This window comes from Ictalurus furcatus, chromosome 5, assembly GCF_023375685.1.
Source record: "Ictalurus furcatus strain D&B chromosome 5, Billie_1.0, whole genome shotgun sequence".
Lineage (NCBI taxonomy): Eukaryota > Metazoa > Chordata > Actinopteri > Siluriformes > Ictaluridae > Ictalurus > Ictalurus furcatus.
Window position 1 is genome coordinate 1,225,890 of NC_071259.1, and position 17,760 is coordinate 1,243,649.

Sequence of the window (17,760 nt, forward strand, 5' to 3'; positions counted from 1 at the left end):
AATTACATGGAGTATTGCTTTTTCCCATAATTCTGTTCCTTTTTTGCCTATACAGGTAAACCTATACTTGTAGTAATACTATAAAACAATATTGTGAAAATGTCATAATCTATTATTAATTATCTTCAACATGCAAAAATAATTTTGTGTTCCCATTTTTCTTTCAGGATGTTGGAATCAAAATCCTCACCAATGCCATAGTCAAGAAACCTTCTGAGTGTTTGCCGTTTATGAGGAGTGAGTGGCTTTCTTCAGTCATTTCCTTTTTGACATGATATGTGTATGTTATATCACTGTACAGCTCCATCCGCAGATGAGGTAGCCATGGCTGCGCCAGCCCTCTTTGCCAGAGATGTTTCAGCTGACTCGAGTTCATCAACTGGATCAGTTGCCCCAGTCGTTACGATCCGCAAATATTTCCCAGAGACGTGGATTTGGGATCTCGTTTCAGTCAGGTGTGCATGTTTAATTGAATTTTGTTTCCACTTTCTTCAGACTGAGTGTTACTGAGTCAGTGTTTTTCCCTCTACAGTCAGACTGGAGCAACTGTCGTTATTAAAACGGTTCCAGATTCCATCACTACGTGGCAGGCTGGTGCATTTTGTACATCATCTGTTGGGTTCGGAGTCGCACCGAAAACCCAGCTCACTGCCTTCCAGCCTTTCTTTGTGAGCCTCACCATGCCGAGCTCCGTCATCCGAGGAGAAGTGTTCATGCTCAAAGCCACCGTCTTCAACTACCTCCAAAGCTGCATGATGGTGAGCTGACATGTTTAGTTATTAGTTATTTTCTGAAAAAAGATAAGGCATCACAGTGTTAAGAGAAAATGACATTCAGATGGGTTTTAATTTCCTACAAGGATTCCTCATGTATTGTATTGCCAACTGACTGATGTTAGCACTACATTTTGTGACTAATTAGATACCTTTAGCAACTTTATTAAAAAAAAAAAAAAGAGCCTGGTGACAAATCTAGAGATTTTTGAGCACATATTTGTGACTGTCCTGCACTTGATATGTCTCTCCAGCTCACATCACAGTTGCTGGTTATGAGCTGAGACAGCAGGGTTCACTTGACTCCACCAGTATGTAAAGTCAACAGCAAATCACTGCTCAGCATTGTTTATCCCACTGGCACATTTTCTGGACACCTCCTACTCCTTAGGACATGTTTTATTCCAGTCAGTGCGATTCAGTGAATATGCAAATTACTCTGTGATGTCATCTGTGGCGTCATCTCGTGTCACACTACTTTCCCTTGAATAAGGATCAACTGAGGAAAAAGTATGGTTAGTTTTCCGATAGCTGATGGAATGAAAACTCTGTTAAAGGTGAACGTGAGTTTGGCTGGCTCAAAGCAGTTCGCAGCACAAGTGTGTAAAAACTGCAGTTACACAAGCTGCCTGTGTGCTGACGAGAGCCAGACCTTCTCCTGGACCATCACACCACTGGTTCTGGGTACGTCAAACTTTTCAACTTAAAGTTCATAGAAAATGCTGAAATGGAAATGTAAACCTTCTCAAATTATATAATTAAATATTAAATAGTTTAAAATAGCTTCTGCTCTGTTCCACAGCTGTCTCCTGACATTTACAAACAGCACACTAAAACCAGACATAAGATACATTCTAATTTCTGACTTTTACATTATCACAAGGTCATCACTTCACCGTCAATGGGAAATGCAGATTAAATATTATAAATTCATCAAAGTGTAACTTCATACACTATTTTTTCTTAGAGATTTTCATGAGTGGCCTGATAATAACAAAAAATATAAACATTTTCCACATTATATTTATAATAGAAACAATTTAAAGCTCCCTGCTTGATCTTTTTCCTGAACTTTAAAGAGCAAAATATAAATTGGGAACCTTCCTTAGTTACGTTTAGTTCATTTGAATTTCTAGGGGTGCCAATAATTGTGAAACATGTGCAGTACTTTTGTTAATTAAAGATTAGATTTTTCTCAGCATGAGCTAATAAACCATGTGTATATATATTTTTTTCAAAAACTTTTTTGTAACCTTTACCAAGGGTGTTAATCGTAGAGTTGACTGATACATCATGTATTATAACTAACCAGTTAGCAGTAGTCAGTTCTCCAGTTTTAGAGTATAATTTGTGATTTCAAATGTGTGTGTGTGTGTGTGTGTGTGTTATAGGGGAGGTAAGCATCAATGTGACGGCGGAGGCTGTGCAATCATCGACTCGGTGTGGGGCGAGTGCAGTTACTGTACCACAGAAAGGACGCATCGACATGGTCATTAAAACACTGCAAGTGAAGGTGATTACATTATTATTATTATTATTATTATTATTATTATTATTATTATTATTATTACAGCCAGAGACCTCTTGAACTGTAACATACATTTTTTAGTACAGATTTTTTTTTTAACCTTTACCTTTACCTTTCAAATATTAAGCTCATTGTTTAAATGTTTACAGTAATATTCTGTTTGTTTCTTGGAGCTAATCCCTAATCAACTCAAATGACTAGTCAAACAGGCAAATATAACAAACTCAATAGTACTCAATAATAAATGAGTGATTTTCATTACCTTAACAAAATTCTTAAAAGTCCTGCAGATCCCACTCTGATAACCCCTCATATAAACGTACAGCGTTCCTGTACATTTCTACCAGTCTAAACATGGTAGAAAAAATACCTACTGGACAAAATATATACCGGTATAACATAACACTAATATTTAATATACTGTATAAATGAACACAGGATGCGTTGATTATATCATTGTTCAGCCTATTCATCATTATTACATTTCAATTATTATTATTTTTTTCTGTCTTTTTTAGAATTTGATTTTGTTTGCAGTAGATGGGTCTGGTCATAACTGATGCTGATTGATGCTGTAATTGTGAATTTGGTCCATATTTACAGTTGCGTAGAGAGAACATTTAGAGATTTAACTTTGGACTTCTGTTCAGATGTTGTTACGAAACAGGACTCAAACAGGAACTAACCGCAGGAGTAAAGTCTTTATTTACACTTAATTGCTGAAAGCTGGTAACCCTTCAAAGCACACCCTCGCACCTCTGCCAATAACTGAACCGGGCGGGTACAGAGCACGAACCAAAACAAGTGCACATGTCCATTGTAAACACAGTCTTATCGTCCATGCGCACTTCAAGCACGTGCACATGCTCTCCAGCTGCTCGTGAACATCGTCGCCGCAGCGCCATCTGCCGGCGAGATCGTGACAGATGTTCAGTGTGATGCACTTCATCAGTCCATATTTTCTATCCCTGATTTCTTTCTTTATTTATTTATTTATTTACAGCTTTTTTCTCTTTAGACAAGGGCATAAAGTTGTTGGTCGAGATGCTATTGAAAAACTCTCAACTCAAGGAACTTCATAAAACTTGCTAATACTTCAACATTTTCTTAACCCTCTTACCCCTAAGTTCCCACGGTATTATGTCCCATAACCCTATGTTCCCCAGAGAAACAGCACGCCAACCCTGAGTTCCTGGGCCAAAATCAACATTTTAATTTTTCACATTTTTAGGCCTTGAAACAACTTATAATAATGCATTTGTGTAATATTACTTTGAAAATGAAGCAGTTCAGTGTTTTTACTAAACTTAGAGCACGATTCTTAACTAGAGAATGGACGAAAAAATGCTCGTTAAAATCCTTCTACTCCTTTAGAAGTACCATACGAGCATCAGCGTGGTCAATGCCTTGCAATAAATTCAAGTAAATAATAAATAAATAAATGCATTTTAGCGCCAAAAGTCAAGTTTCTGGTGATAATCAGACCAGCACGAATGCACAGAGATGGTCAGGTCATGACTCCAGACCCCTGCAGTGTCAGTCGCTCTGGTTGATGCTGAAGATGAAGACGGGTCAGGGTCTGAATCAGGAGAGTTTGCGTCTCTATCAGTTTCGGTTTCGGTTTCAACATCGCCTGAACTTTCACTGCTGTCTCTATCTAGAATCCTCGCTCTCGCCTGTGTAACGGTGTATGTTTTCTCTTTTTTTCACTGTTTTAGATGTACCTGTGTTCACTGTAGGTGTAACTTTAGCTGGAACACGATTAGCTTTTCGCTTTGGCATTTTTAGTTCACTTCTACTATTACACCAATATTCACGCTTGGATCATCTTCATCGTAATGCCGGCGTAAAAACGTGATTACGTCGTGACGTCATAAACCTTCCAGGTCAAAAAGTAATAATTAAATAAGTAAGGAATCACAGCAGAGTAATGCCGGTACACCGGCCTTACGGGGATAACGTTTACACTGTAAAGCCGCTATATCGGCCTTACGGGGATTTGGCATAGACGACCAAGCCGGTATATCGTCCTTACGGGAATAGATCAAAGACGGGCAAGCCGGTTAGTCGGCCATATGGGGTAAGAGGGTTAATATACTGTATAATAAATATTAAGTTCATATATTTGAACTTAAGTTGTTGCTCTTAATACAGCTCTTTGACTCACGATGTAATTGTGATTAATGATTGGATTATTATTCTGTTGCCATTTTCAGGCTGAGGGAACCAAACTATGTAAAAGCAACAGTGAACTTCTCTGTCCAGGTCAGACTCACTTCATTCCTTCACCTTATTTATAACGTTTAACCATCTGATTCATATTATCATTTGTGTTTTAGAATTGTTCACTGATCATTTAGTACTTTAGTACAGAGCAGTTTATGATTTCATTGCTCAGAAATACATGGATTATTTGGAATTAGGGGTCAGTGCTCAGGAGGAGGCATGTGGTTAATTCTATACGGTTACATTTATATGACATTTACTTCTAATTAATCAAAGAATGCTTGCACAGGATGTGATCCATACACACTGACGACAGTTTAAGGGTCTTGTTTAAGAACTAAACACTGGGTCTATGCAGTTGTACCACATGTTTTCCCCTTGGCTTTTGTTTTGGTAGATGGTATTGTTCAGACGAATGTCTCACTGATTCTGCCTGCGGTGTTCGTGGAAGGTTCAGCCATGGCCTCAGTCTCTGTCCTGGGTGAGTTGAAGAACTGTTTCTATTTCATCAGTTTGGACCATTATTAGTAGCATTTGAATATAACATACAGCATCAAATCAAGTTTATAAGTAAGGGAAATAATTTGTGAAGAATATATTACAATAGATTTCACTTTAACATCCCAAAATACAAAAGAAAAAAGAACTAATTGTGGTCTAATCACTTAGAGATCAAAATTCTTGTTTTTTATAATCTTCCATCAAAATCCTTTCTTGGAACGAGACTTTATCATGGTGAAGGGGCTTGTGTACTCCTGTGAAATTCATGGCTATGTCACCAGGAGCTTAATGCTCTCAGAATGGCCACCCTGATAAAGAGAGATCCTAATTAACCCGATGAAAGGTACGTGTGAAAAGAATGTGTGTCCTGCCATGGTTATGGTTTCTTGGACCCACCCCTAGAGCTATGTCTAGAGGTCCATGTCATGTCTAAGCCATGTCTAAATACATCCACCCTTTCCCTATCCACACACAATAAGAACATCAGTACCAAAGTTCTTCTTTTAGGGGGTGGCATTTCTCCTACACCAGTGTTCACACAGGAGTCCCCACAGAAAATACTTGTAATAATGTGGTCATAAAGTGGTCAGTAATATAATGTGGTCATAAAGTGGTCATAAAGGTTGCCTCCATTAGGTTTCGAGTGTCATTGTTTGTGCATGTGTAAGAGGCCGCGCTACACCGCCAACAGCCAGCAGAGGGCGGCAGCGGCACTCAGTGAAAACTGGCGTTATGGAGAACTCAGTTGCCCAGAATCCTCCAGGCTGTTTAACCTGGATTGCCTGCACCTGACAGGCAGGATACTTAAGGCCAGCCTTTGATGCATCCTCTTGTCACACCTTTGTAGAGGGGTGACTGGTATGGTATGTCAGGGCTTTGCCCCAGGTAAGTGTGAAAGGAAAAAGAAAATATAGGAAAGGGAAAATAAGAAGTATTGAAGAAGCTGAAATGAAAAGCAGAAGGAAAGTGGAGGAAACAAGGGACATGATAAAGATCCTAAGATAAAAAAATGCAAGAAGGGTGAATTAACTCCTATATAAACTCTTCTTGCCCACTTATTCATAAGCAAGCAGGAGTTTTCACACTGCAGTTGGGTCCACACTGAACCGTCCCATAACACCAAATAGAAGTTCAGAGTAAATTTCATGAAGTTGTCTTGAAGAAGGTGGCATAGGTGCTTCGAGGGTACTTCTTACTGTCTCCATAATGCTCCTGGGGGACTTCAGTGTTCATATTGGAAATGATGGTGATACTTGGAGGGGTGTGATTGAGAGCAGCTGCTATGGCTGAGAGGCTGTCTGTGCCTGGTGGTGGTAATCTAGGACACGGTGGTGGAGAATCTCTTCAAGTTGAAGAGAAATGCAAACAATTGAGGAATAGGACAGAGGGGGGAATTCAGGGAGTCCATGAAAAGATGTTTGGGTGTCCCTAAAGATGTTCTGGCAAACCACTATGTTAAGGAATTGCAGGGGAGTGTTGAACTCTATCTTCTGTTTGTCTGTTTTTTTATGGACAGGATATGAATACACAACTAAGACGGGAAGCCAATTAATTAAACTATTTATGGGCGCCTATAAATAACATCTCTTTAAAGATGTCGTTCATTTGGCAGCATCTGAACTGGACCTCTGACATGCACTTGAATGTTTCGCTGCTGTACGTGAAGTGGCTGGGATGAAAATTAGCACCTCCAAGTCAAAGGCTATAGTTCTCTCCCTTTAAAGGGTGTAAAAACAGTTCTAGCTTTAACCCTAAAATCTTCCTTGAAACAGAAATCTGTTGTAGAGGTATTGATTCTTCCAGAGAGACAAATCAAATAACCAGTGACTTTTTATTTAACAAAAGTATTAAAAATAGTAAGTACACTAAAATAGTATGTTAAACGAAACATTAAAATAAAATATTAACTCAAGCAGAAACACAGTGCTAGCTTTAACACCCACTTTTCACAGTCTAATCAAAAGTAAAATCTAGAACTGCATTATTTCACAAACAAATATCCAATTGTATTTAGGAAGAAAAATTCACTGTGATTTCCACTGCACATTGCCTTTAAATAATCTTTTCTGTGCAGGAGATCTGATGGGCAGAGCGCTACAGAACCTGGCGAGTCTCCTGGCGATGCCGTACGGCTGTGGAGAGCAAAACATGCTGGTCTTCGCCCCCAACATCTTCATCCTGCTGTACCTGGAGAGCACCAACCAGCTCACGCCCCAGATCAGGAGCACTGCCATGACCTACCTCGTGAGCGGTGAGGACTGTTTCAAATAAGACCTTTTTGACATCCACCTCCTCTACCATTTCTCCTTCAAGTGTCCCTTTTGCTAATCCTTTTTTCAATGGAAAGAAGTACATAATAGCTTTAGATATTTCTGCTTTAATTTTATAATTTATTGTTGATGACTGTACTGGTCTTGTGTTCATCCAATTAATTTCTGTCTCTTCCCCTCCCAAGACTTAGATAGTGGGTGGGAATAGCTGCATTTAAATAACAAAAATAGACGTACATTGCATTAACATCACACAACTCCTTGTTTGTCCCATTTCCTGTACAGGATATCAGAGAGAACTGACCTACAAACACACTGATGGATCTTACAGTGCTTTTGGGATGAGTGATCGATCAGGCAACACATGGTGAGTCTCATAGAATGCAGCTGTAAAAAAAGCTGAAACTAAACAAGTAAAGTCTGAAATACAATAATGTTGTGGAAAGCCTACTAAAGTTCCTGGTCTCACTGTTATTTTGGCTATAAACGGTTGTCTCACTGTTACAAAGCACTGACACTGGAGACTCCTTCCATAAATAAACATCTCACAGAAAACAATTAAAAGCCATATTAAATCATTATATATTTATTCAATTGTAATTAATCCGATGTTTATATATTAATATTAATTTATATATAGATGCATTTAAGCTGACGTCTGAAACACAAATGAGTCCTGTAATGTTTTCTACATTCCAAATAATATTGTGGTTTTGATTTCAGATTACAGACCTGATCATGTTTGTGTTCTCAGGTTGACGGCGTTCGTGATGAAGTCTTTCGGAAGTGCCAAGCGATATATTTTTGTAGATCAGGTGTTTGTAGATCAGGCGAAGGCCTGGCTCGGTCAGCAGCAGCAGGCTAACGGATGCTTTGCCTCAGTGGGACAACTCATCCACACTGACATGCAGGTCAGGAGACCAGTCTGAGTCCAATACCACGTGCTGTTAGAGGACAATAATTAACAGCAGGTGGTGTGATGAAATGGAGTTAGTGCTACAACCTTAATGTTGATTTTCTTCTAACAGCACGTTCTGGAGTGTCTTATTTTTCTTGTAACTTTGTGTGCCAACAATTACGTTGTTTTATGTATTAAAGATTGACACTTTTACACACGAGCAATTACACTTTTTTTTTTTTTAATCCATTTATGTATATCATCCACTGTACGAATCCCTGTGAATAAGCTGTTTATTATAGAAACGATATCAGATTAGAATGAGTGCATTAATATAAACCTGCGATTTGTAGCTGCACTAATGTCACTATCTTCCAGTGCTGGGATATAAACTATTTAATTTTGGGACTGAAGAATTACAGTAATAATCTCTCTCGGTCTCTCAGGGAGGGGTGAATGATGAGGTGACTCTCTCGGCGTACGTCGCAGCTGCAATGCTGGAGCTCAATTATACAAGTGCAGTGAGTAAACTGTTTCACTGATGAACTTTTACACACACAAATTCAGTGAATTTTGGATCATCACATGGTAATGTAGTGTACGTTTATCAGTGTGTATCTTTACAACACGTATGGAAGCAAGTGGTGATTTATTATTATTTTTTAATCAATGTAAAAATATTTTACAATGAATCGGTTTTTCTAACAAAACATGTTCATTAATGCGTAGTTTAAAGTTTTATATTTAAGGTGTTTGCTCAAAAAAAAAAACCACTTTGAGTTGAGTAGTTATCAAAGATATTGACTTGTCTCTCGTGAATCGATCATGATCTACACGTTAATATGTATACGACAGGATCCTGTGGTGAACAGGAGTCTCGCGTGCCTGAGGAATGCGTACACTCAGGTGAACGCCACCTACGCCAAGGCTCTCCTTTTCTACGCCTTCACTCTAGCTGGAGATCAGGCGATGAGGAACACGCTCATCTCAGACCTGGATGCAAAGGCCATAGTCTCAGGTTTGATGCTCCAAGTCTGTCTGTCTATCAAAACACCACACAAGGAAAAATTGACAAACCTTCTCCAACAGCTGACATAGGGCCAATATTTAATAATGGTGTAACATAATGACACTGTCTCTATCTGTATCTGCTTAGTGCTCTGAATAACCGTATCTGTATTTATACTGGTACTTCTTCCCCTCCTCATTTTCTTCCCAATTTGATCACCCAATTCTCACCCAGCATCCAGCCTTCCACTATCATAAGACATCTATTAAGCAGAGAGGGTGAAGGCTAACACATGATTCTACCAACATGTGAAGCTAACCAGTTGCAGCTGTTGCTCATGCTGCGTAACAGGGCAGTTTAACACACTCGCAGTGTGCTATCTATCATCTTCTGCATACACAAGCTCACAGGCACCAACAACCATCTAGTGTTTGTGATTGCCAGGGGAATGAGTATACCATCTCTCCCACCCAGAAATCATCCATATGGAAATGTACACTGCTCAAACACATTCAGACCGTTTTAAACCTTTTCATTGGACAACCTTGAGTCAATGGCTTCAGTATTTCTCTAATATCTCCTTCAGGGGGCGGGAGGCACTGGAGCAGAGTGGATAGTGGGTCTGTGACGGACTCTTTGGAGGTGGAGATTACCTCGTATGTGCTTCTGGCTCTGATGTCTGGACCCCAGCTCTCCGGGTTTGGCCTGGGTTACAGCAGCAGCATCGTCCGTTGGCTTTCTCAGCAGCAGAACCCCTTTGGGGGCTTCAGGTCTACACAGGTACAAAGCTTCAACACATCAGTCTCATACTTTAGTTTCCATGAATTTTCCCCTTTTAACTTCACACCTTTTACACAAAAAATGTACTTGTAATACTTGCTAATTATCGCACAAATTCTATTAAATTTACAACTATGTTGTATCTTGCGTGACCAGCTTTTACAATGTACCGAATTGAACAGTAAAATGAATAATCCCAAAGTCTAGACTGCATTTTTATGCACTGCATCATTAAAGCATAATTCACTTACTGACACAGTGGTCAGTTTATTTAGCTTAATTTCTCACCCATATCTCGCTCTGTCCAATGACTAAATTACTTTCCCTGTGCTTTAACCTATAGACTTATTTTCTGTGTAGATCCAGCACTGACAGTTTAAAATCTTAATTACTATATATAGTAATTCATGTATTTGTGTGTATATATAAGTTACTGTGTAATAATTTTAATTATAAACATTAATTATATTTATTTAATTATATATAAAAATAGAACATCAGTGTACTTTTTATATTACTAGTGTTGGGTTTAAGCCCACCTTTGAGTTCAAGTCGAGACCACGTCATTAACCAATTGAGTCTGAATCCGTGTCCAAAATGGGCCGAGTTGGACACAGGTGAGGCCTTACTAGTTTCCTATACAAATGGTTTATATAAAAAAAAAAAAATAAAAAAAAAAGGATATAGCGGTATATGTAAAACTTGTATTATATTTCTAGGGTATGAATTGGATGAAATGGCTGTCTGTTGTTTGATTTCCATTAATGACACAAACAGCAGCAGGTTTATTAGACCGCGATCACTTTAAGACCTAATGCACAGGTCCAACATATTATTATATACTGTATTGACACCTGATTTTCCCCCCAGTTGTTTCCATTCATTTAAGACATAACTGACTGTGTTTACATGAATACTCAGCCAGACCTGCATGTTGACGTGTGTATGTATTTATTTGACCGTCCAAGCGTAATAAGCCGCTAAAGAGAACTCAATCCGGTACTCGCACGATGAGAGCGAGGGAGACCTTCATTCATTTCTAGTTACCTTAACTTTATGTTGCTATTCATTTATGTTTATTTTCGTGTTACACGTGACGTGGACTTGACTGTACTCTGAAAAACTTCCGCGTCCGAAATGCACGAGTTGTGTCAAGTTTGAGTACAAATTTACCCGAGTGTGAGACATGCCCAAGTTCGATCATAATTGGACTCTACTTCGGATCGAGTCCCTCTAACTATTACTGTACTTGTTAATATTTGTATCATAAAATAAAATTTTCTATTATAGAAGCATACATCTGGTTACTACAGTTAAAATGTTCACTTGGATAAAACCTCATGAATAGTTTGATCACATTTTTGTTCTCTTTATACTCTTATCCATCATACAGGACACTGTCGTGGCTCTCCAGGCTCTGGCGAAATACAGTATCATCACCTACAGTCCAGCAGGAGATGTTAATGTTACTATAACATCACCATCAGGGGTGATTAACACGTTTAACATCAATCAGAGTAACAGGCTGCAGTATCAGGAGAGTCAGCTGGAGGAGGTTCCTGGAGATTACAACGTCACAGCACAAGGGAAAGGCTGTGTGTACGTGCAGGTCTGTACATCACCATTTCCCACTTTACTTTATCACAGTTCCTCAGGTGTAAATATGAGTGAAAGCTTCATGTAATGGGACATTTCACACATTTTACCCAATAATTCTCATCAGTTTTTTCTGTTTGATGGTTTCTCTCTCTTCCTCACCGTGCCCTTGTCTTTGCAGGCTGTTCGTATGAACATGTTTGCTTTCAGTTTACCCATAAACATGTGTACATGGAAGATATACACATTCAAAATTTACCGTCTTTCTCGAACACCAATACGGATCAACAATTTTGATGGCATCATTCTACACTTCAACTTCATCAGATTTTCTGTCCAATTAAATACTGTCTAGAATCTGAAGTGTCCCGCCCACAACATTATACAAATCCATGGGTATTAACTGTCAAGCACGTTTTAGCGTGACTATGACAAACAAGCGTTACCGTACTGGTCACTTTTGTACATGCACAATTTCTCTCCCAATAGATGTTTTATCTGGAACAATGGTAATTTCACATGTAACAACAAGTCACTGTCCATGGAGAATTGGTTCCAGCATAACATATTAACTGTAAACGAGCCTATTGACAAGAATGGGTAATTATACACTTCTAACTGGAAAAAGACTTTTTAAAAAATATTTAAGACTATCCCCAGTGGCATACCAACTTTAACCAAATCTTCAGTTATCGATATTAATGATTCAACCTTACAAAGTCCCCAACTTTTAGTAAATGGTCTTATTGTTTTTGATAAACTTTTTAGTAATAATTTTTATAATAAACTCCATTATTGTTTGATCTAATCCTTCATGCAAATCAAGCTGGCTTAAACCTCACCATTTATAACCTGGACAGAACGTTTTAAATATAAATCTGTCTTCTCTACCTCATTTAATGTTCACGTTAAAATGGACCCTTCAAATAATTAATTAAAACCCTGTGATATTTTACTTTTCTGAAACACAAAATTACATCATTAATCTTTTCATTATTTTAGTTTTGCATTCACAAGATGAGAGGAACTACAAAAAGAAAAAAAAAACCTTCATATTACATTCTATAACACTGATCTTAAGATATACTTTGAAGACCTTTTGAACATGAGCATATAAAAGAAGAAACTTAAGAAAACGGTAAAAATGTTAAAGCTCCCAGCACATTTCTAGTGTAAGGACAGGGTCCTCATCTCTTCAGTGCTCCCTAAGTAACATGTTTCAGCTGGTTTATAGATTTAATGTTAACTGGCTAATTAACCAAGATCAATTAAGTATGTTTTAATGTAGTACGCTCACTGTTTGCAACTGTGACCTCACGTTAAATGAAAACTAAGCTAACGAGTTTACCGTTACCTCAGGATCGAATTTATTAAAATCTAAATCATGTATTAAAATAATTCTTTTTTTTTAGATGCATATTTTGATTTATTTAGAGATAATTGTTTAAAAGATGTTAAAACTACAGGTATGTAGTAAATCCTACGAGCAGATTTGTGACTGTTGTATTTTTTACGCTGGCTTCACTTTTAATATGTAATACATTTGATAGATGGCGTGTGTCTCCTGCCAAATGTGTGAAACTTGGCAACCCTGATAAAAAAGAGGATTAGTTGTGCTAATATCGTTGGGTTTTTTTTCCTTCTAGTTCACTTTGTGCTACAATGTCCCTCCTCCTCCTGACCAGTCTGCATTTACTATCTCGGTCTCAGCATCTGGAAAATGCAAGGTCCCAAATCTATCTTTTGAAGTGACCATTAGTGTCAGGTGAGCTCCATATACAATTAATGTATGCATGCATATTTATGTACTATTGTAAATAATGCCTGTTACAATTATTACATTGATGCCACAATATAGTTGACAAGGAATGCAAAAGTTCTTTCCTTATAAATTGCTTTGACACTTAGCAGCTTGGAGAAGTTTTCTCTAAGGAGACGTTTATCATTTATTGAAGGAGTCTCCAGTGTCAGGGCTTTGACAATCAGAGGTAAAGCTGTAACTCAGTTTTCCGAGATCTTCAGGACAGAGTTTACACTTTGCGGTTTCTCAATAACACGACAAGCTGGGTTTTATTTTTGTTTTATTAACTTCAAGAGAGGAAAAAAGTGAGGTGGTGACGGAATGAGGGGTTTATAGCTGCTATAATGTAAGTTACTGTAGGGCCACGAGAGACAAAACAATTATTCATGAAATAATCTATACTTATTGATTTAGATAAATATAAATCTGAGTCATTGTATAAACATAATGTGCAGATATCAGTTTTAACTGAGCATGTATATGTATATTTATGAGGATTTCTGACACAGTTAAAACACTGAACTGCAATAATAAACATAATCTGAGTATAATAGTCATTTTTCTCTGGTAGAATTAACTTTTAGAAAGCAGAGTTAATTGTATTAGAAAATGTTTCATAACCTTTGATGAGCAAATCATAAAATGTGAGGGCTTTAATGATCTTTTGATTTCAGGTATAACGGTCAACGATTGGTGACCAACATGGTGATCATTAACGTCAAGCTTCTGTCTGGATTCAGTGCGGACAAGACGTCTGTGATGCTTGTGAACAGCAGTCCAAATGTAACGTAGACCTTTAACTTTAATTATTATTCACTGAACATTGAGTATCAGGGAATAGTTGTTCAGCCGTGGTGACGGAACAGTTTTCATTCCACAAATCGAACACTTTTACTCGTTATCATATTAAACTGGATCAGTTTGTATTCACATACATGGTTTTGTTCTTACAGTTGACTGATGGATCTGTGAAACGTGTGGATCAAGCTGATGGTGAAGTCATTATCTACCTGAATGGAGTAAGAGCACACACAGCTTTATTACAATGTAACACAAACCACAATAGCATATTAGAACAAGCGCATTCGTATAAACCTGTGATTTGTAGCTGCAAAACTGTCAGAGCTGCTGTTATAAAAAATGATCACAGCTCTGTGCTGATGAATTTCCTATAACATAAACAGATTAAAAATGCATAATTGTTGATATAGTTTTCTGTAAAGAGACATTGGAAGGAGTCTCCAATGTCACTGCTTTGTGACCGTTCGAGTTAAAGTTGTAACATTAAAAAAAAAAAAAAAATTCCAACATCTTCAGGAAGGGGTTTACATGTGGTTTCTCAGGAACATGTCAAATGTTTTCTTATTTTTGAGAGTGAGAACAGGAACTAACATGTTCCACAGAATTAAATGTAACTATAAATTGATCAAAAGTATGACGTTCTCTAATAAAAATTGTATTTAACAGTATTTGGAAATCGTTGTGGTATAAAAGGAATAAAACACATAAACAGGAATAAAACATTACCAGCATTGGGCTGGTAACAGTAAGTCCGCTTCATCACACCACCCTGACACTTAGTATTTTACTATAACAGCACCACAGAGTTTTATTCCTTCTGACCAATCACAAGCAACTTCATGGTGTAATAAAATATTTAGAAAAGGTGGTTAGTTTTAATCTCATTTTCTCCGCCTCTTAATCTGTCATCAGCCATCAGTGGGATCGGGATCCCTGATCACAGACTTGATTTCCATCAATATTATTTAAATGAAGATTGAACTATTATTATTATTATTATTATTATTCTACATTGCTATAAAATGTAATGAGATGGTCTGAACAGAACAGGAGGATTAATTTAGTTTAATATCTCCTGTCTGTTTCAGCTGACAAAAGGAGTGGAGAAGGTGTACACCCTGAGGATCGTGCAGGACATTGCAGTGGCGAACCTGAAACCAGCCGTTGTGAAGGTTTACGACTACTACGAGACCGGTACGCATCATTCTGTTAATCTTTATCAATCATTAAAAGCAGATGTTTTTCTGTCCAAAAAGCTTAGTGTATGAACTTAACCATGCTTTCTATTTTTATCTTTGACTTTAGGTGACTCGGCTGTAACTGAATACGCCTCACCATGCACTTAATACAGAAAACGTGCGCTTTAATCCATCTCTTTTCCTTTTCAATTTTTTCTCCATATTTTACTTTCATCTACAGTAAAACTTTGCAATTTCATAAACGTTTAGTAAGTACTAAATGATTTGTTAAAAATTCCCGTTTCTTTATATTGTAGATCATCTACTTAAAAGTCTTTATTCTGCAGATGTAATCACGAGGCAGTTCATGAGGTGCTGAGCAAAAATGTTAATGAAATGATTGAATGTGTCGATCCTGAGCAGCACAGCAGAAATGTCTTCACCATATTGTTCACATTTTGAATTTGAACTCTGACGTGAAAATTCTGATAACTACTTACTTTTTTTTTCTGAAAACGATCAGTAGCATGAACATAGTATGACGATGTCTGTTCGGATGAATTTCTTGAAGATGACAAAATACGGATTAAAATCTGAACGCTAAATATCATTTCGTGGCTTTTCTTGATTTACCTGCACGTTGTAAAGCTGTTCATTTCTCTTTAAGTAATGTAACTTTCAAAAGCACTTGAACAGTGATGTATATGGCGTGTGTAAGCACTAAAACCTGTGCCTTCATCTTTATTTAGTGTCTCTGTACTGTATGTGTTGCTTTGCTCCAGAGGATGGCAGTGTTCGCTCACTCACCTACACTTTCACAGCTCGCAAATTTCTCTCTCTTTTGAAAATGAACCTGATGAGCAAGAAAATTATAATAAAAATATAAAATCGGTATATAATTAAAATCAAATGTAGATGTAAAAATAAATAAAATAAAAGTTGACCTGATGGTCATTAGATTGGTGTCTGCTGATCAGGTCTCTCTGTAGGAAACCCGAGATGAGGTGTGATTAACCTGTTCTACTTCGGTCTTTTAAAGGTCCACACTTCATATGAGACATGTGAGGGCCATACAACAGATATACATGTGTACATACAGTACATTTCCTCCAGCTCCAGTCATCATTATTTTCACCTGTGTCTTGTTTTCTCATCTCGTCTATGTATGTATTTTATTTAATTTATAGTCAGTTGTTGCAAAGTCTTGTTCCATGCTTCTAGACTGCAACCTTGTTCATTATTGATAGTTTAAACACTCATGGTTGTGCTGTTGTAGGAAAATAATCACTGAGATGTGATGTGTAGAAGAGTTGATCAATGTGTACCACACTGAAGTTGATTATTTTCCTAGAACAGCATGCCCCAAAGTATATTATTCCTCTTCTACGCCACGCCATAGCTTTTATCCGTTTAAAGTTGCATTTAATATTGTGAACAAGTTAATTCCTGTTAAGCTTATTGCTGAGAAACTGCAGAGTGTAAACTCCTTCAGGACCGTCTATCCTGAAGACTTCCCCAGCTACGTCTTTACCCCTGACTGTTACAAAGTGCTGACACTGGAGACTCCTTCCATAAATGTTAAATAAATGGCTCCTTATCAATGAAAGTGGCACCATATCAACGATTACAAACACGTTTAAGTCTGTTTATGTGCCATACAAGTACCTGTGAATGAGCTGTTACTATAGAAACAATTAAACATATTCATACAGGCTCATTAGTTTAATTTAATTCTAATTTTACTTTGATATAGACCTGATTGCTGATATTTGAGCTTTATATATAGCTTTAAAGTGTTAGTATACTGATTCAGACCTAATTCTAAGTGATTTTACTCTAGTCTTGAATAGGCGAAAAGGATGCTTCTAGGATAACCTTAATAATCTAGCAAAGCCTTGTTTCTAATTAAAGACAGTTTTATTAAGATTTCATTACTGAGCCTGATGCTTTCCTACAAGATGCATTGTGTTCTCTTATACAGAGCGTGTTTTCTGTAATTTGATCGCTCTGCTGTTGCACACTGGTGTCATGTTCAGGGCAAAAGAACATTTACTGTATGGTGGTTGTTGTTGTTGACAAAATGATAAGGTACTTACCGGATAAGGTACAGTCAGTTTAAATACCCTATTTTCCTACCAACATCTTCAGCTAATATAGTTTTAATATACTGTATGTCGTGACACAGGTATGCATATGAAACAAAGTCTTCAAAACAGGAGCTCTAATTTTAGAAAAGGGTGTGAACTAACAGACTGCATAGCCTGAAGACCCAGCTAAGTTATTAATTAATCATTTCTGTTTCTCATAATTCGGCCTTGGTTGCATTAGCCTATAGTTCATTTTATAGTTTATTAAGTACTAGATGTGTTGGAGAATTTAACATAACATTTTAATTATGT

The 17,760-nt window shown here is 37.4% G+C and overlaps 1 protein-coding gene across 1 annotated transcript in view; it reads left to right on the forward strand.

Annotated features, from left to right (window-relative positions):
• The window catches only part of LOC128607272 (alpha-2-macroglobulin-like protein 1), a 31,977-nt gene extending 16,448 nt beyond the window's left edge, over positions 1–15,529 (forward strand). The window contains exons 16-34 of the mRNA XM_053623946.1: positions 168–237; positions 302–455; positions 533–758; positions 1,331–1,457; positions 2,165–2,286; positions 4,518–4,566; positions 4,925–5,008; positions 7,103–7,279; positions 7,584–7,665; positions 8,053–8,209; positions 8,643–8,717; positions 9,052–9,214; positions 9,792–9,985; positions 11,379–11,594; positions 13,228–13,346; positions 14,057–14,165; positions 14,336–14,401; positions 15,272–15,377; positions 15,489–15,529. Coding sequence (XP_053479921.1) covers positions 168–237; positions 302–455; positions 533–758; positions 1,331–1,457; positions 2,165–2,286; positions 4,518–4,566; positions 4,925–5,008; positions 7,103–7,279; positions 7,584–7,665; positions 8,053–8,209; positions 8,643–8,717; positions 9,052–9,214; positions 9,792–9,985; positions 11,379–11,594; positions 13,228–13,346; positions 14,057–14,165; positions 14,336–14,401; positions 15,272–15,377; positions 15,489–15,529 — 2,337 coding nt within the window. The remainder of the gene's footprint in view (positions 1–167; positions 238–301; positions 456–532; positions 759–1,330; positions 1,458–2,164; positions 2,287–4,517; positions 4,567–4,924; positions 5,009–7,102; positions 7,280–7,583; positions 7,666–8,052; positions 8,210–8,642; positions 8,718–9,051; positions 9,215–9,791; positions 9,986–11,378; positions 11,595–13,227; positions 13,347–14,056; positions 14,166–14,335; positions 14,402–15,271; positions 15,378–15,488) is intronic.
• The last annotated feature ends 2,231 nt before the right edge of the window (positions 15,530–17,760 follow it).